This window comes from Haliotis rufescens, unplaced genomic scaffold (assembly GCF_023055435.1).
Source record: "Haliotis rufescens isolate VD_foot unplaced genomic scaffold, xgHalRufe1.0.p SCAF_12, whole genome shotgun sequence".
Taxonomy (NCBI): domain Eukaryota; kingdom Metazoa; phylum Mollusca; class Gastropoda; order Lepetellida; family Haliotidae; genus Haliotis; species Haliotis rufescens.
The window spans coordinates 42,007,497-42,033,556 of NW_025963802.1; the positions used below are offsets into that span (position 1 = coordinate 42,007,497).

Below are 26,060 nucleotides of genomic sequence, written 5' to 3' on the forward strand. Positions count from 1 at the left end.
AGAGTCAGCGCAGCATACCCAGGGAACCAGGCTGGGTTTACGTGTTCCTTATGATCACCAATCTCATTAAAATCAGATCTTAGTTTTCGCTACCGCTAAACAAAGATCTGAGGACATTCCATTACGGGTCACGTCAGACCGACCTTGCGCGAACTCTGACCGACCAATGGAATGACCAATCAGAAGGCAGCTTTCTCGTGCTTTACGGCACTAATTTCAAATTGGCGACTACGCTTCGAAGCATATTTTGACAAATTCTCGATTATAAATTTGAAACCTGAACAAAAGAACATTCTGGAATGGCTAACAGATGGTCTAGATTGTATGGATTCAGTCGTTGAACCCGTAACTATCTTTCGGAGTTAAAGTTTTCGAGTTTGCGTGATTAGAAATCACATTCTAACTATCACTTTCATAGTCTGGTAAGCGATGCTCTGATTTGTCGGATGAGAGGTCGTTCAGACGTGACCCCAAATGGGATGTCCTCAGATCTTTGTTCAGCGGTAGCGAGAACTAAGGTCTGATTTTAATTAGATTGTTATGATCACCAGCTAGTTTGTCAAGGTGAAGTAAGTTGCCAATACTGTCAGGACTGACATTATGACGCCGATTGGTAGTGTCTGCTTGTTTCCGGAACTGACTGGACATTGTGGGCGGTCGCTGTCCTGTCCCCAACAGACTTGGTCCATGGTTTGAAACTTGGCCACGGCGTACGCCACGTATTGGCGGTAGGTGTCGGGGATCACCCTGAGGTGTCTCATGCCGACGAGGGAGAGATTGTTGTAGCGGATGAAGTCTCCAGCCCTGAACTTGCATCTGCAGTAAACACAAATCGTTAAATGTTTGTATTATGTACAATTTTAGTAAATGTATGTACGTATATACACCGTCTTTTGAAGGCCCCACAACACGTTTGTTTTCAGGATACGTGAACTATCATTTGGGGGTAAAACCCGAGACAAAAGTAATTTCCAGTTGTGTCTTGAACACATCGTTTTCAATGTCCCTCCGAAGTATACAAACCCAGAGAAACTGTTTAAAAATTCATTCTGTAATTAAGGCAATTCAACTGCCAGGCAAAAGAGGCTATACTCATGATAAAAATTACAAACGTTATCAAAACGTTACTAGGCTGAAAACACATCTATACCCATATGAGTGAGTGAGTGAATTGGGTTCAACGCCGCTTTTAACAATATTCCAGTTATATCACGGCGTGTCAGCTTAATGTTGGAGGAAAGCCCGAAGTGATGCAGGCTTCAGACGTTTTCCACTCCGGTGAAACCCACGAGCACGAGTATGGTGCTGACAATATGGCCTGTATTAGTCTGGCACAAAGCCAGTGTTCCGTGCTGCCACTGAGATACAATGCGGAAGTTTAACAGTATGGCGACATCTTTCAACGTCTTTTGGTATGACGCGGCCAGTCCGTTCCCCGGGCAGAGGTTCTATCTACTAGCATGAGGAAGTGAGTTTAGCTTTACGCCGCTTTTAGCAATATTCCAGCAATATCACGACGGGGTAAACCAGAAATGGGTTTCATACATTTACTCATGTGGGGAATCGAACCCGCGTCTTCGGTGTGACGAGCGAACGCTTTATCCACAAGGCTACTCCACCGCTCTCCACCGACATGTACATGTAGGAAATTGGGAAGGTTTCTACCTTCTGTCTATGTATGGATGACAGTCTGTTTCCCCGAAGGATCTGTCTGCTCGAACAGGGCAAACAGGTAGAGCTGATTCAACCTAGAACTCATGGGCAGCAGCCAGCTGTACATCACGTCACCGGAAGTGATGTCAATACCCTGGATGTTTACGATCATCCAGTAGACGTAGGAGTTCTGGTCACGTGTTCCCAGCTCCAGCGTGGGGTCGTACATCAACAGTGTATACTGCTTGTCTGAAAACAGAACCATACTGAAGTAACAAAATGACACGCACCATCCTGCGTTTACTGTTACTTTTCGCTGAAAGATTGACATATAGCAATATATAGCAAAAATAAAGCAAAAAAAACCCACCAGATTCTGTGATATATTCATAATTATCAGAGAGGGTGCATCAAAGCAATATTACGTAAGTTGTTACATTTTTTAGCGCCGCCCGCCTCACATAATTTATTGTTTCCAAGTACAGTAAACTACGGTTATAACGAACACGCTTATAACGAACTGACGGATATAACGAACTTACTTTTTGGTCCCAACTACTTGCTGTAGTTATGCTGAATATGTACTTATAACGAACTACGGTTATAACGAACTAAAATTAGTAGTCCCTTTAAGTTCGTTATAACCGTAGTTTACAGTACCTGCAGACTAAGAAAATCGCTCGTGTTTTCGCTCTTGATGACATATACCTATATTTGATTAAATATACCTAGTCCAACAGAACGTTCTTGCGTCCAGTGAATCAAATCTATCTATAGCACATGGCGGTGTATGGCTTGATCAGTTTGATAAGAATACTGCCTGGACGTAATAAAATATACACCCATGTTTGTTGGTGGCAAAGAATGAAACAAACAAAAAATGGTTATTCGATGGTGATGTATTTGTACGCGCATAGTTGCGTTTTGGGCCTTGCAGTGTTTCGGCGACTGTTTTCAGCGTAGTAACGTTTTGATAACGTTTATGATTTTGAGGTTAAATCCAAAATCCAATTTTCAAGTGTATGGTTTTTGGGGGCCGGCAGGTTGTGTCAACCGAATGTTCGTTAACTTTCTTCGGTTTCATTCTTGGCTTTGCAAAACCAGACAATTATTTATTTTTAGAAAAATCCGAGACCACCTCGCCACCCTTGAATGGGTGGTGGTGTATGTTCACTTGCCTCTCAGTGTCACTGCTGGGGGTTGATCTCTGATCTCCTCTGGGACCAGGCTGACTTGGGGGGAGATCCGAGTCTCCACGGAACCTACTAGATCCCTGTTGCGATAATCTACAGTGACGTTTACTGGGCTGGAACAGAGAAATTCGTTTTCCTCACCTCAAGGCCGAAAACCTGCATGTTACTGGTATTAGAATTGCCAAAACGATAGGAATGTATACTTGTACTCATTTCAGCACTGGAAGTGTCATAGTTTAGCGTTACACATCATTCTGGTACATCATCAAACGATAGGAATGTATACTTGTACTCATTTCAGCACTGGAAGTGTCATAGTTTAGCATTACACATCATTCTGGTACATCATCAAACGATAGGAATGTATACTTGTACTCATTTCAGCACTGGAAGTGTCATAGTTTAGCGTTACACATCATTCTGGTACATCATCAAACGATAGGAATGTATACTTGTACTCATTTCAGCACTGGAAGTGTCATAGTTTAGCGTTACACATCATTCTGGTACATCATCAAACGCTAGGAATGTATACTTGTACTCATTTCAGCACTGGAAGTGTCATAGTTTAGCGTTACACATCATTCTGGTACATCATCAAACGATAGGAATGTATACTTGTACTCATTTCAGCACTGGAAGTGTCATAGTTTAGCGTTACACATCATTCTGGTACATCATCAAACGATAGGAATGTATACTTGTACTCATTTCAGCACTGGAAGTGTCATAGTTTAGCGTTACACATCATTCTGGTACATCATCAAACGATAGGAATGTATACTTGTACTCATTTCAGCACTGGAAGTGTCATAGTTTAGCGTTACACATCATTCTGGTACATCATCAAACGATAGGAATGTATACTTGTACTCATTTCAGCACTGGAAGTGTCATAGTTTAGCGTTACACATCATTCTGGTACATCATCAAACGATAGGAATGTATACTTGTACTCATTTCAGCACTGGAAGTGTCATAGTTTAGCATTACACATCATTCTGGTACATCATCAAACGATAGGAATGTATACTTGTACTCATTTCAGCACTGGAAGTGACATAGTTTAGCGTTACACATCATTCTGGTACATCATCAAACGATAGGAATGTATACTTGTACTCATTTCAGCACTGGAAGTGTCATAGTTTAGCGTTACACATCATTCTGGTACATCATCAAACGATAGGAATGTATACTTGTACTCAGTTCAGCACTGGAAGTGTCATAGTTTAGCGTTACACATCATTCTGGTACATCATCAAACGATAGGAATGTATACTTGTACTCATTTCAGCACTGGAAGTGTCATAGTTTAGCGTTACACATCATTCTGGTACATCATCAAACGATAGGAATGTATACTTGTACTCATTTCAGCACTGGAAGTGTCATAGTTTAGCGTTACACATCATTCTGGTACATCATCAAACGATAGGAATGTATACTTGTACTCATTTCAGCACTGGAAGTGTCATAGTTTAGCGTTACACATCATTCTGGTACATCATCAAACGATAGGAATGTATACTTGTACTCATTTCAGCACTGGAAGTGTCATAGTTTAGCGTTACACATCATTCTGGTACATCATCAAACGATAGGAATGTATACTTGTACTCATTTCAGCACTGGAAGTGTCATAGTTTAGCATTACACATCATTCTGGTACATCATCAAACGATAGGAATGTATACTTGTACACATTTCAGCACTGGAAGTGTCATAGTTTAGCGTTACACATCATTCTGGTACATCATCAAACGATAGGAATGTATACTTGTACACATTTCAGCACTGGAAGTGTCATAGTTTAGCGTTACACATCATTCTGGTACATCATCAAACGATAGGAATGTATACTTGTACACATTTCAGCACTGGAAGTGTCATAGTTTAGCGTTACACATCATTCTGGTACATCATCAAACGGTAGGAGCAGTAGCTATATCCTGTACATTAATGACTACAACAAAATATCATTAAAAATGATGCGTCTAACATACACCGATTTTGACATTGCGTACGTTATAGAGGGGTACCCACCTTCTGTGATACACTATTCCGCATGATGTGTTATAGAAGGGACATGACAGTGAGAGACACTATTGTTGATATCCAACTAGTTTGTTGTTTGTTTGTCTGTGTCACCCGTAAGTCGCCTCTTACGACAAGCATAGTCGCCTTTTACGGCAAGCATGGGTTGCTGAAGACCTATTCTACCCCGTATCTTCACGGGTCGATATCCAACTAGTCCACAGCTCATTTCGGACCAGTGAGTTATGTGATGTAATTATATTTTAGGATAAAACAACATGTCCCTCCAGATTATCACTAGTCTCGGAGCACTACTCTTTGAGAGTACCCACTTTCAATGATACAATTTTACGGACGATGTGTTATAGCGGGGACATGAAAGTACCAAATTTCAGTGATGCTTTATATACAACAATGTGTTATAGAGGGGAATAAGGCTGTGAGGTATTACCGGTATATCGGTAAATTAAGGTTCATTCGTTCCACGATACATATCACAATATCATTTTTTCATGCTCGGGTGATATCAAACTGGGATGTCCATCATGTATTTAATGTTATACACTTGCCAAATGCCTTCGCTGCCCCTTAGCAAGCATCCGCGGCCCCAAGATGACTGCGTATTTATTGAAGGAGTAAACATTGTTGTACCAGCACCTTGTTTTGTTCCATTTATGAACTTCAGTTCATATCCTAATGTATTAGATTGCTTCTGAATTAAAAATTTAGAATTATACAATATATCGTGATATTGCAAAATATTGTGATACACTTTAAACCTCCAATACCAATCCCTAGAGAGTACCCACTTCAGTGATAAACTATTCCGCACAATGTGTTATAGAGGGGTCACCAGACCACCCACTTTCAGTGATGCATTATATAACACAATGTGTTATAGAGGGGACACCAGACCACCCACTTTCAGTGATGCATTATACAATACAATGTGTTATAGAGCGGACATGAGAGTACCCACTTTCAGTGACGCATTATACAATACAATGTGTTATAGAGGGGACATGAGAGTACCCACCTTGTTTGATACACAATGCCGCACGATGTGTACGTTATAGCGGGGAGCGTGAAGCTAACGTCAACGGAAACACTGAGATCAAGACGAGCCGGAAGTGACGTAAGACCACCTCTCTGCTGAATGTAGTTGCTCAACCTTAATGATAAACATATTGTTATAATTCGGTAATGACATTTTTCAGTGAATTGTTTCTAAGATATGTGTGCCCATCTTTGATACAATGACTCGACTGCATACCACGTATGATTAAACGCAAAAATAGTATAAACAATTATTGTAATATTTCATCAGGAATCTTTCAAAAAGGGACTTTGCGAATTCCTAGTCTGGACATATGCTTGTCGTAAAAGGTGACTAACGGGATCGGGTGGTCAGGCTCGCTGACTTGGTTGATGCATGTCATCGGTCCCAATTGCGTGGATCGATGCTCATGATGTCAATCACTGGATTGTCTGGTCCAGACTCAATTATTTACAAACCGCCGTCATACAGCTTGAATATTGCTCAGTGCGGCGTTAAACAACAAACAAACATTTGTTGCTAGATCGATATGGGTATCGTAGTGAATGGGTACCCGGTTGGATACTATGCACATTGATCCAATGACCAAGGCACAAATAATGAAGCGCCATGAGAATTCACTTGCTGAATAGAAGCTTGAGCATTATAAATAGACAATGTGGAATTTGCTGACTTCGGACTAGGTTGGAATTTCGTGGAACCACCAGTGGCTATAACGAGTTGTGCCGCCATTTTGTTTGAAGAAAATGCAAGTGATATGAAAGATGATATGAGCTGGTATTCCGGAGTTACATTTTGGCTGAGCTTACGAGTCTATGCATAGTCCAATCAAAATCGCATAACGAACTAGACATCCGGTTCGTAAGCAACATGGATTTCAACGTGTAGATTTCGGTCGACTGCAGGATTTGCCAAGCATATGTACCGCCAACTGGGTGTCATCAGATGTTTTGCTAATTTGCGCATGTTTTAATCAAGGTGCTCAAGTGAGGTTGATGCACCTGGCGGGGTAAAACCAATTTTATTACAAAATAGATCTTGATTATCGATGAGATCGTCTTGACTGGGCACCGCCATCGTTTGAAGCAAATGCAAGTGATATGAGAGGTGGAATTTGATTGGTCAATAGGAGGGGCATAGAAGGGACATAACCCGTAATATCCACTGGTGGCGCTACGACCCAGCCACGAAATTCCAGCCTAGTTCGGCAAGGATGGAAACTGGACTTTTGTAGTTAGTTAAGGGTTAACACCCTTGTCTCTAAAGACAAAGGGCACTCCTTGTGGGTTGCAGGTTTTAGATATTTCATTCACACTGTATGTATCAATCTAATGAACCCGTGAAGATCCGTGTTAGAATTTGCCTTCATCAACGTTTGCCGTCAGGAGCGAATAACGTTAGACACGGTTGATGCATGTCATCGTATCCCAACTGTGTAGATCAATGCTCAAGATTGTAATCACTCGATTGTCTGGTCCAGACTCGATTACTTACAGACCGCCGTGATGTAGCTGGAATATTGCAGAGTTCAGCGTTGAACAATAATAAAACAAAAACTTCAACAAAAAACATTCTATAATGATTCGAAACAAGTTAACAGACTAGAATATTTACCTTTTACCACTTGTAAAGTGGCCAAACAGTTCGATATTTCATGACGGATTTTTTAACAACTTACACTGCCCATAAAAGTGTGGACATCATATAAAAATGTCAAAATCCCGGAAGACGATGGTGGTGTACTCATCCGCAACGATCTTGATCACGTTGATGCCATACGACTGCGCTGCAACCAGGGACGGAGAGCATATGTAGCCTTTAAAAAGTCAGAGTTGGTGCACATTTGCGCATTACTCCAGGGCTCCAGATATAAACACCCATGTTGTTATTCACTTTGGGTATTGCTAGTCCTCTTTTAGGCATTCAATATATTTTAACTCCGCTGGGTCCAGTCTATTAGAATATTTAAACAAATGAGATATCCCTATAACATAACCCTGCTTTAAAAACCGTTTCAGGTGACTCCTAAGTTGCACCTGTCCATCTGATGCCTCAGGTGTGTCACATATAGCACAAGCTCACAACAGTGATACATGTCAAAGTGTCTATACAGTGAGACCTAGCACTGCATTAGCAGTATCGGTCACATATTTGTGATACCTGCATTCGATCAGTAAGTAAAGTTCGGTAAAGATATACAGAAACGCATGGTGAAAAGGTTACATTGTTGTTATACTTTGTGTTTCTTATATTAAACAGTCCTGTCTACAGTACGCAAACACTGAAAGTTAATTGGGTTATGGTAATTAATTGTGCCTATTTTACGTAAATACAGATCTGAGTATCTGAACGAAAAAATAGATTTACGGACAAAAAAAATAAATATATAACTGTATCCAAACCAATTAAGTTAATTACATCTTGGTATCTTAAATTGTTTCGTTATAACCTATTTTTCGCAATATTACATTTAAATAAGTGTAAAATCCTCCATCATTGTGTACCAACGAAAGTAAAGGAGCTGTGGCACCCGTTGACATATATAGCATGGTTCGTGTTGTTAAAATGATGTTATATAATCGAAAAATAAAGAGTAGATAATCGTCTTAAATGTACTCCTTACTTGAGAGTCCTAGCGCCGACACAATGTCCTCAGGGTAGATCCTATATCGGTCGCGGGAGGTCAATGTCTTGAAAATGCTGTCGACATTGGACGCGTTTAGTGATGTCTGTTGCTTAAACACTATCCAGACGAAAGCGGTGATCCGGTACGCAGGAATTTCAGGCTCGAGGTGGGAAGCTATAGTCTGGAACGAAGGCTATATAGGTTAAAGGACGCCATCAATCGATATCCAAGACCTGACGTAACACGTGACCTGAATACGTCAGTTTAAAATTCCTTTTCAGCACACGACAAAATGGGAATTCCCCGGTGACGTGGTTAGGTCTTTCTACACATAACTTCTTATTATTAGGAAACCCCAGTGACGCTCAAAATAGCACGATGATGTCATCTTCTTTTGATGATTCAGCAGCACTAAGAATGAACGATCGATGACTACCTTTAATACCAATTACGTGTTTGTTATTGATCATAGCTAAAACGCTTTAATGTTTGGAGTTGTTACAGAAGGTGAGTATTGTATTATGCCGCATGATATCAGTTATATGGAGTGGTTGGTGGCATGAACAAGAATGAACGCTATGGGGCACGGAGAGACATTTAAATGTGTGATATTGTGACTATGATAAAATAAACAGATTATTATTGAATAGTAAATTAAATCTTTTCTGATTTTTAAATGCTCAATAAAAAACAGGCGTCAATCAACTGTCATTATGGTCAGCAGCAATGTGATGACATACAGACATATAGTACCAATGTCTTAAACGTACCTGACAAAAGTACCAGTATGAAATCAATTGAACAAATACTGCAATACTACTTGTAAGAAACAAATTCGGACTTGACAGATAATATCTATAAATGATGGTTAACGAGGTAAACAATGCTGGTCCATTTGAAGTGTAACAGATAGATATAACATGCTTTATACAATAATTGCATCGCAGTGACATATGGAATTAGAACCGGTAAAAGATATATACTGCTTGTTGAAAACATGCACAGCAGTACTGAACACACGGAAGGAAATATTACTCTATGGTTATATATCTCTAAATAATATCTAACAGAACACTGTTTTCTCTAATGTGGCATTGTGTCAACCACTGATTTGTCTGGTCCAGACCCGATTACTTACAGGATGTTTGGTATAGCTAAAGTATTGCTGTGTAAAACCAGGAACTAATATGTGGACACATGTCTACCGCCCTCAGACGGGCCTCGACTACAAAGTTTGTTTGTTTGTTGTTTAACGCCGCAATATTCTAGCTATATGACAATCCAGTGATCTCCAACCCATGACCCCACAGACTGCATTATTTCGGGTATATTTTCTCACTTCTTGGATGAATCTCATGGCTCTGTTCCGTATCTCCCCCATACGCGTTATTTTGTACGTTCCCCGTTTACCAGCACCGTATTCTATCACCGACCACACCATAGAGTCATATGACTTTGTGAACGTATTGTTTTGCACATCCTCAAAGAAGCTTGTATTTCGATATGAGGAAGCCAACCACTATACTATAATCTAGCCATCCGATTAAAGGTGAGGTGAGGTGAGGTGAGGGTTTAACGTCGCGTCCAAGATTATTGCACTTATATAGCGACGTGCATTCACGTGTGTGTGTGTGTGTGTGTTTGGCTGCTTGTACTAGTCCGGACTGATGCCGATTTATAGTGCTAGCCCACTGAGATACCATGCCGCAGTTTAACATGAATACCCCACTCAGACACAGTATACTGACTCCGAGCCGACCTTGTTTTAGCCCCTTAATGCCCAGCGCCAGACAGGGTAACAACAAGTACCATCTTTTAACGTCCTTTCGGATCGAACCCCGGACTTTCCGCTCTCGAGGCGGACGCTCTACCTCTAGACCACGGAGGCGGTCCCATCCGATTATAATCCAAGTTATCTGTTAAACGTATGCCAAGATAGTCATAACAATCCACGACCTCCAGGTTTTGGTCACCACATTTAATGATATCGTCTGTTCTTAGTTTTTGTTTCTTAGTTGCTTAACACCACACTCAGCAATATTCCAGCTATATGACGGCGGTCTGTAAATAATCGATTCTGGACCAGACATTACCGTGAATGACATCATGAACATCGATCTACACAATTGGGATACGAGTGCATCAACCAAGTCAGCGAGCAAGCGAGTGTTAAGATCAAAGTACATCTTGATGTGTTCGGGAGTTTCAGTTGAGTATATATATATATATATAAGGTCACTCACGTCTCCACCCTCCAGCCTGCCGCCGGCGACGTTGACATACAATCCATGCATGTAGCTCGAGCCGGCGGCATAATACATAACAGTGTAGAGGGCGTTCTCCTCCGCTGGCCACGTCACTTCCGGCTGGTCGCGCAAGTCGAAAGGGGTGTAAAGGGAGTTGGCGAGGGGGTCGATGGAGAAAGTTTGTGGTCCTGTCAAAGGTACCTCCACTATTCTCCCACAGCCAGGGTATGTACCTGATGTTTAACAAAAATACGGATCTACAAAATGTAATTAGGACCGAGGGCGGTGGGTAAGCGTCGTGTTCACACGGCAAGATTGACAACAGCCTTTTTTCAGGAATCCCAACATCCAGGTCATGCCATGGCCCTCCGGATCTCAAGAATAAAACCCAATCCAACATTTATGGGGTGCGCTGGATCAACGACTGCGAGCACGTCAGCAACAACCGCATGACCCCCGACAGTTGGCACAAGCACTGCAAGCAGAGTGGGTGAACATTCCCCAGGCCATAATTCGGGATCTTATTGCTTCATTGGCACAACGATGCAAATCACTTTTGGACTCTAAAGGTGGTCATACAAGGTATTGAGAACAGATGACCTACACCTTGAAAATCTACTGTTCCATGTGTGCAATATGGAACCTGGGTCAGTGACAATGACGTAAGCCAATAGTGAACAATTGACTACCATCTGTTGATTATTTATATGATATATAACAAACACATCTAAAATAACTTTTGCGCTTCTTTTTTTACAGAGTATATTATGAAATAGCTAATAAGTGAGGTGAAATGGGGTTTAACGTCGCGTCCAAGATTAATGCACTTATATAGCGACGTGCATGCATGTGTGTGTGTGTGTGGCTGCTTGTACCAGATACCATGTCGTAGTTTAACATGAATACTCCACTCAGATACAGTATACTGACTCCGAGCCGACCAGTTCTTGTTTTAGCCCCTTAATGTCCAGCGCCAGACAGGGTAACAACAAGTACAATCTTTTAACGTCTTTTTGTATGACGCGGCCTGGGATCGAACCCCGGACCTTCCGCTCTCCGGGCGGACGCCCTACCACTGGACCATGGAGGGGGCGAAATAACTAATAGATAGTATAATAGCGTCTTGTATGTTCATGAATGTGGATATAGGAGTAGGGTAGGAAGGATGTACTCACGGTCAGATCCATCAGCTGGAAATAGAATAAATCTCATGTGGGAAGAATAGATTGTTAATTTAACACTATGTTTCGTGCAGGGTATTAACGTTAACTCTAAAAAGACGTATTTTCCGTATCAGCATACATACCAGAACACAGACTGTCTTACTCGGGGCATACGGGTTGTCCCTTGGGCACGCCAGAAACCTATGATTGTGGGTTCGAATCCCAGTTCGCCCCGATTATGTTTCTAGGTTTGTCAGCACCATACCCGTGCTCGTGGGTTTCACCGAAGTGGTAAACGTCTGAGACCTGCATCACTTCGGGCTTTCCTCCCACATCAAGCTGACGCGCCGTGATATAACTGGAATACTGTTAAAAGCGGCGTTAAACCCAACTCACTCACTCACTCACTGTCTTACTCTGCCTCACACGCGTCAGCTTTTATATGCTTAAAACCATCATGTTAGAGTTACCTCCCTTTATCTAAGGCCAAGAGTAGGATTCGTTGAGGCGTAAAGTTAACTGCTGTCCTACACCACGTGTATAAACAAATCATAATTCAACTTTACTGTTCTGCAAATATGTGATGAAATCTATAAAATTAAGCTGTTTTTTTGTTTTTGAATTGGTGAAATTAGTGGGAGTGGGTGAGTATGGTTTTACGCCGCTTTTAGCAATATTCCAGCAAAATGACGGCGGGGGACACCAGAAATGGAAATTAGAGTTAAAAACGTCGTCATAGTCAATAAAAGTGACGGTTTTGCTTACCTGGGAGAGTAATAGTGTACGTGACGTTGACGACGAAGGCGAGGCCGCTGGGGTCTGTTGTGTCGTTCCCAAATATTCGAGTGAGGAGGGAGGTTCTGGATGGTCTAGGATTTGTACACTGAACACCCCCTCTGTCCGGCGGGCAGACCGTCGTGAAGCCTGTCCCAAACCAGTAGGCCGAGGTGTTGGTGTAGAGGGACCTCAACGCCGCCACACAGGCTGCGTCATGTCGGACGCTGCATGCGGTCTGGGCGTTAACATCTGCATAGGTTTTGATTAAAACGAAGAATATTAGAGGTGAGGTGAGGTGAAATTGGGTTTAACGTCGCGTCCAAGATTATTGCACTTATATAGCGACGTGCTGATGCCGATTTATAGTGCTAGCACACTGAGATACCATGCCGCAGTTTAACTTGAATACCCCACTCAGACACAGTATACTGACTCCGAGCCGACCAGTCCTTGTTTTAGCCCCTTAATGCCGAGCGCCAGACAGGGTAACAACAAGTACCATCTTTTAACGTCTTTTGGTATGACGCGGCCGGGGATCGAACCGCTCTCCGGGCGGACGCTCTACCACTAGACCACGGAGGCGGTTTGAAGAATATCATAAGTGATATTATTACTACCGTTATCATTTAATGAATACTGCTTTGGATGCACCCGTTAGCCAAAATTATATATACAGGGTAATTATGCATGCATGTCTTGATTTAATTACATACGTAAGGGTTTTGTCTTTTGAATTGTCTCTCGTGAAGATTCTGAATCGGTGTCATTAATGACATGGCTTAATGTAATTTTTTAGTCCTTTTATTTTCTATCCTTATCAGCATTCTAAATTAAGGATGAAAACACTGGTCCATCATAACTCTGATGTTAATGACGTTCTTATTGGCCTGAACCTGTTCAAGGACTTGGTATTTGCAGTTTGTTATACCTGAATATTGGTAGGATCGCCATGCGTCGGGTTAGACTTTCCAAGATATATATGTCGTGCGTAATATAAGGAACCGATCCGCGGAATAAGTAATAATATTCACTGTGTTGATATAACTTATTTGTGTGGAGACCTCAGTAGTCGATGTGGCAATTTGTGGATAATCTGCCCCAAAGACACACTACACACACAAATTCGCATGGTCGATTATTTATTGATTTTTTTATTAATACAAATTGCTGCATTTTGAACGGGCGAAGAAATGTGTGTGATGATTTTACTTTCATATCAAGCAGATGGACGTCAGTTGTTTGTTGTTTATATGTTTTGAGTCTTTAGACTATTTCAGTGATTTTTAGGTGATTAGGAAGACGACCGAAGAGACCCACTCTCATACAGAGAACTTACTCTCACCTGTGCATCTTTCAAGAATATATTGTTGTATTTTTAATAACAGGTTATCCAGGTTAGAAGACGATGTTATTTTAGAAGATACAGTAATAAAATGGCTACAGGTATGGTCGGTAAACAATCGAGCATATCGCAACTATTAATACTATAGTAGAAACACGTAAATCTATCTAGAAATCCGAATCCACAGCATCCATAGACTTCAGGAATGCGTACGACTGTATTAACCGCCGTGAGATGCCGTGAGATGCGAGCCCCAACGGGAAATCTACTTCAAGGTTTGATGTGAAATACAGACAACAGGATGTTTGCTGTCACCGATTCTTTCCAACCTGTTCATAAATGATAATTTTCTGCCATAAACCATATGCCATTCAGAGTAGTCAACGAGGCAACAATTGGTATTAAACTACCCCGATGGTATAGGGTTACTTGCAGAATCGGAAACTGACCTGAACGTTTTATTAGATTTTCTTCAAACATGGCTGGGGCGGCCGGGTAGCCTAGTGGTTAAAGTGTTCGCTCGTCACGCCGAAGACCCGGGTTCGATTCCCGACATGGGTACAGTGTGTGAAGCCCATTTCTGGTGTCCCCCGTCGTGATATTGCTGGAATATTGCTAAAAGCGGCGTAAAACCATACTCACTCACTCACTCACCCGGCCACCCGCTCACTCACTCACTCACTCACTCACTCACTCACTCACTCCACTCACCCGGCCACCCGCTCACTCACTCACTCACTCACTCACTCACTCACTCACTCACTCCACTCACTCAATCACTCACTCACTCGCTCACTCGCTCACTCGCCCACCCGCTCACTCACTCACTCACTCACTCACTCATTCACTCACTCACTCACCCAAACTCACTCACTCACTCACTCACTCACCCGGCCACCCGCTCACTCACTCACTCACTCACTCACTCACTCACTCACTCACTCACTCACTCACTCACTCACTCACTCACTCACTCACTCACTCACTCACCCGGCCACCCGCTCACTCACTCACTCACTCACTCACCCGCTCACTCACTCACTCACTCACTCACTCACTCACCCGCTCACTCACTCACTCACTCACTCACTCACTCACTCATTCACTCACTCACTCACTCACCCAAACTCACTCACTCACTCACTCACTCACTCACTCACACATGGCGTCAATCCAACTCTATGTCTGTTAATGAATCCAAGTCAAAGGTGATCCATTTCAAGAGCGTCGATACCCAAGAAGATCCAGGTTAGAATGTGTCTTGAGGAACCCATGCTTTAACGACTCTGCTTGCACTAAGAGGCGACTAACGGGATCGGGTGGTTAGGCTTGGTTGATGCATGTTATGGTTTAAAAATATTTATTTTCACAAACGTGTGAAAATGGATTGGTAAACAAGCGAAGCGCTTGTGTTAATACCGCTCGATTACACATAGGACATATTACAATGAATACATAAAAAAGGTCAGATGTAAAAATGAATTTTACATGCCAAGCTAGATGTGTATATATAATAAGTTTATTTGCAGTTTTTATTAAACAATTAATGTCATTGAAAATCTGCCATTTTTTAATATAAAGTTTTGAATAGAATCTAATATTTGTATTGGCTCTTCCTTACTTAACTGTTTGTAAAGAATAACCATGTTGGTAAAAAAACATTTTATTTCGAAGAACATAGTAATTTGTACACTCAAAAAAGAAGTGTAAAACATATCCACAGGAACAAGTTTTTGTATCCAAAATATATCTATCATATTGATCTGCGTTAAGACCGCTGCAGCCAAGCCTGTGGCGACTGTGAATAATTTGACATATTCTGTTTCCATAATTTAAATCCCACTGTATACCATTATATCTCCCTTACGTGGTGCAAGTTCTTAAATTATGCAACGGTCTCTGTCCCCGTTAGGTTTTCTGGTAACATATTCCAAAATTGTATTGTAGCTAGTATAAATGAATCTGCATAAGCTTTTGTTTTACGCTTCACTTCAACACCACTGGTGCCAGAACCACCAACCATGCAGAAAGTTGCCAGCAGCGAGAACAAACCCACACTGAAATCCCCATCACACAGATGATAAGGGGGACGAATGCCTCCTCGAAGGAGGAAATACCGACAACCAGATGTCAACATCAAGACTCCAGTGGAGTATGCAGACTCGTTATGCAGCTGAACCCGTGAAGATTCCGGGGTAGAATAGGTCTTCAGCAACCCATGCTTGCCGTAAAAAGGCGACTATGCTTGGTTTATACATGTCATCGGTCCCAATTGCGTGGATCGATGCTCATGGTATTAATCACTGGATTGTCTGGTCCAGACTCGATTATTTACAGACCGCCGTCATATAGCTAGAATATTGCTGAGTGCGGCGTTAAACAACAAACCAACCAACCAACGTTATCCCACCTCATCGGACCTTATTAAACATTGTGTAAAGTGTATTATGTGCATAACTTCTCTGAGAGGCATTTAGAAGGTGGAGTATTAAGTAAGGATAAGGCTTATGGATGAACAACTTCTTTATTACAGTTAGGAGCTCCTAATAAAGAGGTTGTTCATCCATAAATCTGATCCTTACTTTTATTATATGCAGCCTAAAGTGTTTTAAATACTTTATCCAATAATACTTGTGTAAATTGTGCAATATGTAATCATTGTAACAAATATTGTGTCAGATTTATACTGCGACAAACCGAACATTTGTCATTTTGCAGTGACTGTCATTCATGTGTTCATCTTTCGGGCATCTACATGATCAGACACTACCAAAGCAGGGTTCACTCAAACGAAAAGTTTACCTAGACATGCCCGCTTTAAATAGACAGACTATTACCACCAGAAATGCAGTGAGCGGTAGCTCTAATCCCTTCTGCCAACACACAGGGCGGTAGTGAGAATATACGTTCGAAATATGTTGATGCATTGAGAGAGCAACGATTGAGCAACACTCATGGTGTAAAGGCCGAGCTTGGGCAGGTTGCTGCCCACTCTCGGGGATTACGTAATATGTTTACTTAAGATCTGAGTGCTTTGGCACAGTGTCAGTAAACTGCTTGTTCAAACTCGCGTCGTTCATTTATGCCAGGAAATATACAGAACCCTCCCTTCACTAGCTATAGAAGCACTACAAGTAGAAACGGGAGAACTCCCAATGAAACTAAGAAGAGAGCAGGCAATAGTATCGTTCTGGGAACGAACATCACACCCTTTGGTTAAAAAGATATGGCAAGACAAAAACACTCGAGGTGAAGCCCTAGCTCGAAGAAATCCCTCACTAAAGCCATCTGGGATATTAGTACGTGAACTCATTCTAAGTCACATTTGTGATGACATTCAGCCTCCAGAAAGTTACTACAAAGGGTTACACCCTCCCTGGACTTTAAAAACTCCCAAAGTTGACACTGCTTTAACATCAGAAGTAACTAAAAAAGAAAACCCAAACCTACTACGATCAGTAGCTATCACTAAAATTCGAACTACCTGGGACAGCTGGGCCCAATATACACTAATGGATCCAAGAATCCTATCAACAACAGTGCTGGTTACGGGATCCATATCCACAGCTCCAAACCCCAAGCACATTCAGTTCGCTTGCCTGATGGTCAGTCAGTATTCACGGCTGAATTGGAGGCAATTCATCATGCACTCAAACTCATACCGGAACTTCCGGAAGCAAAGGCAGTCGTCCTATCAGACTCGCTAAGCACTTTAAGCCTTCAGTTGCAGAAACTCAAACTCCAGGCCAGTCACAGTCAACAATATTCTATACGAATATACAAAACTATCGGACCAAGGGTAACAGGTGGAGCTGTGTTGGATCCCCTCTCACATAGATATTCATGGAAATGAAAAAGCAGACTCACTAGAGATAAAAAGAAAAATCAAAGCCTCCATAGCAGAAAGATTGCAAGCCCAATGGGACGCAAGTAAGATCGGCAGATGGCTATACAAAATTCAACCCAAGGTCCAACAAAAGCCAAACTCATACCCAAATGCAAGGAAAATTGAAATTGCTGTCTCACGCCTCAGTCTCGGTCACAAAAAGCACTATGACAAGGTTTGTTCATCTTGCAATCAGGCTGAAACCATTGATCACGTGTTACTAGAATGTCAAGACCATGCCCCAGCCCGGGCTAAGTTAAAACAAGAATTGCAGTTAGATCCGCTATCTGTCATAGATCTCCTAAAGCCAAGAGATGCAATAGCGAAGGCCAAACTAACTCTATTTCTGAGAGATGGACAGCTACTCGAACGTATATAAACGGAGTAGCCAAGGATGAAAATGAAATCGTATCAATATAAGAAAATAGAAATCATATCAATACAAAAACAGAAATTATGTGAACACCAAACTCGCAATAGATATGTGTACCCTACTCACACACAGGAGTCCCAAAGAGGGACAGGTCAGCCGAAATTGCTTAGACAGAAGGCGACCTCTTTAACACTTATGCAACAACAACAGAACCCTCCCTCAACGCACAGCCCACTAGGATCGGATTGCATGAGGAAATCTCATTGGTTCAGTTTCCTGAGGTGAGGTTTTAGTTTCCTTTGACCATCACTCCGGTAATAACCATGAAGGGGTTTACGGGAAAATAACAGTTTAAAATCTATGTTAACTTTTTTTTATATAAAAGGGCATAGAAACGCCTGCTTGTGTAGTTTACACGTATAAGGCGTTTCTAGTACGTACACATATAAGATATAACTAGTATATTCACGTACAAGGTCTTACAAGTATATGCACGTGAAAGGTCTTTCTAGTATCTACATGTATATGAAATAACAAGTATATTCACGTATAAGGTCTTACTGATATATGCACGTGAAAGGCCTTACCAGTGTATATACACTGTATGTATAAGGCATAACTAGTATATTCATGTATAAGGTCTCACCAGTGTATACATGTAAAAAGGCATAATTAGTATATTCACGTATAAGGTCTTACTAGTATATACATGTATAAGGCATAACTAGTATATTCACGTATAAGGTCTTACTAGTATATGCACGTGAAAGGTATTACTAGTACATACACTTATAAGGCATAACTAGGGTACTAGTATTACTAATATATTCATGTTTAAGGTGTTACTGGAATGTACACGTTTTAAAGTACTACTGGTATATATACGTATACGATATATACTAGTATATAGAGTGAGTGAGTTAAAGCTTTACGTCACATCGGCAATATTTCAGCCATATTGTGACGAACTAGTATATAGACATATTATTAGTGTGTATACGTATACGATTTTACCAGCATAGACACGCATAAGGTATTACTAGTATGTACACGTATAATATATAACTAACATATATACGTAAAAAGTGTTACAAGCATAGAGACGCATAAGGTATTACTAGTATGTACACGTATAATGCATGAATAACATATATACGTAAAAAGCGTTACAAGCATAGACACGTATAAGGTATTACTAGTATGTACACGTATAATGCATGAATAACATATATACGTAAAAAGCGTTACAAGCATAGACACGCATAAGGTATTACTAGTATGTACACGTATAATGCATAACTAACATATATACGTAAAAAGCGTTACAAGCATAGACACACATAAGGTATTACTAGTATGTACACGTATAATACATGAATAACATATATACGTAAAAAGCGTTACAAGCATAGACACGTATAAGGTGTTCATTGTATGGACCTGTTCAAAGACATTGTAATTACAATCTATTATAACTGAAAATGAGGTCACCTTGAAGGATCTCCGTGCAGGGATTAGGCTTTTCGTGACATAAATATTTACTCACGATTTGAATGAATAGATAACTTAAACATGCGTCGTTCATTTATGCCAGTCATCATTGACACCCCCCCCCCCCCCCACCCCACCCACACACCCCCACCCACACCCCCACACCCCACCCCCACCCCCAACGCACAGCACATTGGGATCGGATTGCATGATGTCATTGGCTCAGTTTCCTGTGGTGGGGCTTTGGTCCTCAGCCATCACTCTGATTTTTATTCCAGCAAATGAATCAAATGAAAAAATAACACCATCAACAGCCCCAACAGAACCGGTCCTTTCTCGTGGTAATAACAATATGAAGGCAGTGCGGAAACAAACAACAGTTACCTTTATATAAAGTGACATTGAAAAGCCTGCTTCTGTAGTATATAATCACGTGTGGGGTATCACTAGAACATACACATATAGGGTATTACAAGGACATACACAGATAAGGTCTATCTGGTATATACACGTATAAGCTATTTCTAGCACATACATATTTTAGGTATTACTTGAATACACATGTATAAGGAATTACTACCTCATATACGTATAAGGATTTTCTATTACTACCTACACGTATAAAGTGTTACTAGTATGTAAACGTACACGGTATCAAAGCTAATAATCTTGTCTTAGAATTGTTTCATATGATTTTTGCGATACTGAAGAGACAGACAGAGTCACGTAATGCATGGTTGTTGTGTTCAGTAATCATGGTACGGTTTCTAAAATAGGTCAGTCAGTATTTGCCAGGCTTTTTATAGAACAAATGCAAAACATCCGAGTCACGATGTCTGTCGGAGGTATTGGACCCATGACCATGCGTGGTGATCGTGAGTTGTTGTTATATGAGAAATTATACTGTAAGGTATTAAGTTGATCTAAACTCTGTAACCTGTGTGCACGAAGACGCCCTCACAGATGCCTTTAATCGACCGTATCTGCGCAAAGAGAACTTTAATAAAGACATGCACCGATACTTCAAGAGTCACTTTAGCGTGACAAATCAACAACGTATACAGGAGAATATACAATAATAGCTTACTTGAGATTTAGGTATATGAAGGGCACATGTATTTTATATCTGTTGAAGTGTTCGAAAAATGTATCTTAAAACTTACTGGTATAGCTGCGATATATATATGTTTGTTTGTTTGATGCTTGTCTGTTACTAACGCCACACTCGTTATATTATATTTCAGCTACATAAGTCGGTCTGTAATAAACCGAGTTTGGACCAGATAATTTAATGAGTGATGTTGTGAGCATTGATCACCGCAGTTGGGATATGATGACAGGCATCAACCAAGTCAGCAAGCCTGACCACCTGACAGCATCAGTTATGCATTCATTAAGACGTTGCTGATGTTCTTTGAAAATAGGATACTTATTTGGTCATAAAGTGTATTATACATAACGTATATCCAATACCATGTATTCAGGATAACAGAAAACGCTAAACGACGTTAAAGATGGTAATTGTTGTTACCCTGCCTGTAATAATAATCAAGGGTGACATATCCGGATGATTTCCAGTGAAATCGCCCAACTCAACGAACCAATATTAGTGTTATCGGTGCGATAAACCAGTTCGATGATCTTCGAACATATGTGTGTGACCTTCAGAGCTGGTTGTTTTTTGTCTGGTGTTTAATGCGGATGCTGATGTCTACAGCAGTAGACCGATTGTTTAATTATTTTATCCCTCGTGTCGGATTCCTAGCCAAAGTACACCATGACCAGGGGCGCATTCATCTTCCCGAGACAAGGGAGTTAACTGACTATGAAAGTCCAGTTTCCACCCTTGGCGAACTAGGCTGGAATTATGGAGTTCTTTTTTGGCTGGACCAGCGAGTTTATACATCAAAATCGCGTGACGAAATCGACATGCGGTTCGTAAACTGCCGTGCAGATTTCGGTTGAATGCAGGATTTGCAAAGCATGTGTACTGCCAACTCGGTGTCAGTAGATATTTTTAATCAAGGTGCTCACGTGATTTGATGCACTCTACGACGTAAGACCCGTTTTATTACTAAATAGATTTTGATTATCGATCAGATAGACTTCACTGGGCGCCGCCATTTTGTTTGAAGCAAATGCAAGTGATGTGAGAGGTGGAATCTGATTGGTCAATAGGAGGGACATAGAAGGGACATAACTCGTAATAGCCTCTGGTGGCGCAACGACCGAGCCCAGAAACTCCAGCTTAGTTCGGCAAGGGTGGAAACTGGACTTTTAAAGTCAGTTATCTCCCTTGCCACGGGATGATGGGGGCACTGGAAGGACAGATTCATGTTTGAATCATAGGAAAATGACAAAAGCCCAGTTTATGTGGTAAAGCCTGAAGCCAGAGCAACCCCCTTGAGAACCCTTGGTAGTCTTCCACTTCAGTCCAAAGCTCAACAAGGAAATCGTCGTCAAAGCGCGTCGAAGGATCAGGAAAGGATAAAGCCTGACATTGGCGATGGTACATCGGACAACTTGGACGATGAATATGGATTCCTTGACGAACCTCCAGTGGAATGAATGTGGAAAATGATGAGGAATTAACCGATGCAGTGGATCATTTGGAAACAGAGACTGAACAATCCAAATGAACATGTAGAGACATCCTCTTCAGCCGAGAGATGACTCGGAAACCAGGAGCACCATGCTGATCAGGACCTGGACCCCACACAGATTGAACGAGAACTGACCTGGACCCCACACAGATTGAACGAGAACTGACCTGGACCCCACTCAAGTTGAACGAGAACTGACCTGGACCCCACACATATTGAACGAGAACTGACCTGGACCCCACACAGATTGAACGAGAACTGACCTGGACCCCATACAAATTGAACGAGAACTGACCTGGACCCCACTCAAGTTGAACGAGAACTGACCTGGACCCCACATAGATTGAACGAGAACTGACCTGGACCCCATACAGATTGAACGAGAACTGACCTGCACATTGTACCGATGTATTGAAGACTGTATGCAAGTGTGGTCATGGTAGTTTGACATTGGATGTTCTCATTGTAATGCCAAGATTCAATGGTTGTTATGATGTAAGGAAGTGGTTCTAATGTTTCAAGGCATGTGGAAGAAATGAAAAAGTGACGTCTACTGTTATTTATCATAGAATGTTTGTCAAGAACTGTGTAAATAGTGCTGCCATTATTGTGATGAAAATGTTTGTTTGTTGTTTAACGCCGCACTTAACAATATTGTATATTCCAGCTACATGACGGCGGTCTGAGAAAATAAACGAGTCTGGACCAGACAATCTAGTAATTGACATCATCGGCATCTATCCATGCGATTAAAATACGATTACTTGCATCAACCAAGTCAGCGAGCCTGACCACCCGATCCCGTTAGTTGCCTCTTACAACAAGCATAGTCGCTTCTCGCCACAAGCATGGTTGCTCAAGACCTATTCTAACCGGGTAGTAATGACAATGAATTGACCATCCTTATTATTGCAGTACAGTTAGATACTTCACAGTTGTGTTTGCTCATAATCATAATGTAGCCAGAGAGATTTGGGAAAGGGGATACCAGTGTTTCGGATGAACAAAGTCCTTATTTGCAGTGTCCAAGATTAGTGTTGGATGTTACCTGTTATACGTGACTAATTTTTATATTCTAGTTCAGTGGAGACGACATTGGTGCAATAAAAGTGTGACAGCCCTTCAGAACAGGTTGTATTTTGTCTGGTATTTAATGCTAGAATTGAAAAAGAAATTAGGTCCTCCTATTTTTAAATATTTCCCCACTGTAAGTATGTTTATCAACAGACGGTTGACAATGCAATTATAAAGTCACAACTAGCTATGACGCAAGGTTTAGCGTACATAGTCACTATGATTTCTGATGTCACAAATTTGGGGAAAACGGAATAAAACAATGACGCAGATTTGATCGTCATAACTTATACAGACACCTCTGTTGCAGGGGTGTAATATAAGTGCAAATAAGTAATTTTTCAGGAACAACTTTCAGTAAGCTTTACACATAGATCCGATGCCCATTTACTCCCAAGGCGTTGATTATAGGTGTGAGTGCTTCTGTAAACAAACATGGCTGCAAAAACATTTGGTACTTTATATATTAATAATTCTCTCGTAATACAATAGTTTTAGTCTAATGTATGGTACATGTACTTATAAATACGATACCATAACACATCCAGCTCATAATCTCTATGGCCCACAATGGGTTGTTGATGCATTTATCAGCACTGGATGTTACTTGGACTTGATGCAAGAACAGTTGGGGGCACGGATGGCCCAGTTGTCTAAGGCGCTGCCATTTGCTGTGCAGAGTTGCGCCCCTTGGGAACGCCATAAACCTATGTTTGTTGGTTTCTAGGTTTGACAGCACTATGCACGTTCCCGTGAGTCTCGCCAGTGGTAAATGTCTGAGACCTGCATTACTTAAATTGGGACTTTCTGACTCGATAGAACAATATACTTTTAAAAATCGTGTAAAATCCAACTCATTCACTCCAGGCGGTTCAGTGAGTGATTGAGTGAGTTGGGTTTAACGCCGCTTTTAACAGTATTCCAGTTATATCACGGCGTGTCAGCTTGATGTGGGAGGCAACCCGAAGTGATGCAGGTCTCAGACGTTTACCAATTTCGGTGAAACCCACGAGCACGGGTATGGTGCTGACAAACCTTGAAACATAATCGGGGCGAACCGGGATTCGGTTTCTGGTGTGCCCAAGGGACGCAACTCTGCACAGCGAATCGCGGCACCTTAGACGACTGGGCCACCCGCGCCCCCTCCAGGCGCTTCAAGATAGATATGTGTATGTGGATATGTATACACGAGGCCGTAGTTTACTTTTTTTGATCAATATTTGTACAAGTATCACTTGTCCCCAACTTGTATTTTTACGATAAAACTGTTTTCTGTGAGTTTGTCCCATAGCTGGAAAAATAGGTTGTATTGTGCGTTGTTTCGATTCCCAGATCCTTCCAGAGAATTAATCAGTAGTTACTTCTTCTCCAAGTGGAAAATCTGCGATCTGTCCTAAATAGCAGCGCCGAGTTATTGATGTAAAACAATTACGATCCAACTAAAACATTGTTGCTTTTTATACATAACATATAGATCTACAAGTGTAAGGTATTAATAGTACATGTACGTATAAGGTCTTACTGGTTTGTACATGCATAAGATATTACTATTATATACACGGATAAAGTATTACTTGTATATACACGTTTTGTTTGTTGTTAAACACAGCACTCAGCAACTAATCACTCGTCCAATTACGAAACAACTGTCATTATATTATTAATAATTAAATAGATAACACTTGTAGAACAACTGACAACACTCACAGCATGTGGCCGTCAGCAGCAAAGCCAGTAGGGTGGGTACATGCGCCATGGTCGTCTCCGTGTGTGTGAGTCAACAGACTACAGGGCGTGTAACCTACGTATACCCCACCTGACGGGTGGCATCCAGTCAGCCTGCATTGACGAGTACTGCGACCAAGAAAACCACGCCAATCAAAGAATGTCGCGTTAAAGCAGAGCGCTGTTTTTGTTTAATATAGTGTCATGCTCTGTATGTGTGCGCACGTGTGTGTGTGTTCGTGTGCCGTGTGTGCGTTCGCGCGTGCGTGTGTGACATATTGATATGTCGTTAAGAATTGTTGGTCCCCGGAAAAAGTCTGTGTAATCTTTCCGATATACAGGCAATCATATGCTTGAGTGAGTGAGTGTTTTGGGGTGTTTAACCTCTTTTGGTGTGATGTGGCTGGGGTTCGAACAACCAACCTTCTATTCTCCAGGCAGACGCTCTATCCACTAGACCACGGAGACGGTCAAATTTACAGAGGCATAATAATGTCGAACCCTGATTACGCTTTTCATCATTAAATCAATAAACGCAAACTTCTACTCCAAGGAGAGCAGACCGCCTCCGTGGTCTAGTGGTAGAGCGTCAGCCCGGAGAGCGGAAGGTCCGGGGTTCGATACCCGGCCGCGTCATACCAAAGACGTTAAAAGATGGTACTTGTTGTTACCCTGTCTGGTGCTCGGCATCCGGGGGCTAAAACAAGGACTGGTCGGCGCGGAGTCAGAATACTGTGTCTGAGTGGGGTATTCATGTTAAACTGCGGCATGGTACCTCAGCTAGCACTATAAATCGGCATCAGTCCGGACAAGT

General features: G+C 41.5%; 1 protein-coding gene across 1 annotated transcript; it reads right to left on the bottom strand.

The window, feature by feature from the left end:
- Nucleotides 1-2,832: 2,832 nt before the first annotated feature.
- On the bottom strand, nucleotides 2,833-25,326 carry LOC124113913. Its single transcript, XM_048393697.1, has 8 exons — nucleotides 25,229-25,326; nucleotides 12,741-13,001; nucleotides 11,988-12,002; nucleotides 10,810-11,045; nucleotides 8,564-8,747; nucleotides 7,619-7,726; nucleotides 5,920-6,055; nucleotides 2,833-2,959 (listed from the first exon to the last, which is right to left on the bottom strand). The coding sequence occupies exons 1-6, from the start codon at nucleotides 25,275-25,277 to the stop codon at nucleotides 7,641-7,643; spliced, it is 831 nt and encodes a 276-aa protein (XP_048249654.1). The 5' UTR covers nucleotides 25,278-25,326; the 3' UTR covers nucleotides 2,833-2,959; nucleotides 5,920-6,055; nucleotides 7,619-7,640.
- Between the last annotated feature and the right edge of the window lie 734 nt (nucleotides 25,327-26,060).

Coding starts and splice junctions, on each gene's coding strand:
- LOC124113913 (XM_048393697.1), bottom strand. CDS start 25,277: ATGGCGCATGTACCCACCCTACTGGCTTTGCTGCTGACGGCCACATGC. Junction 8,748..10,809: donor GCAGGCTGGAGGGTGGAGAC/GTGAGTGACCTT, acceptor CCTTCGTTCCAG/ACTATAGCTTCCCACCTCGA. Junction 7,727..8,563: donor GTCGGCGCTAGGACTCTCAA/GTAAGGAGTACA, acceptor CCCTGGTTGCAG/CGCAGTCGTATGGCATCAAC.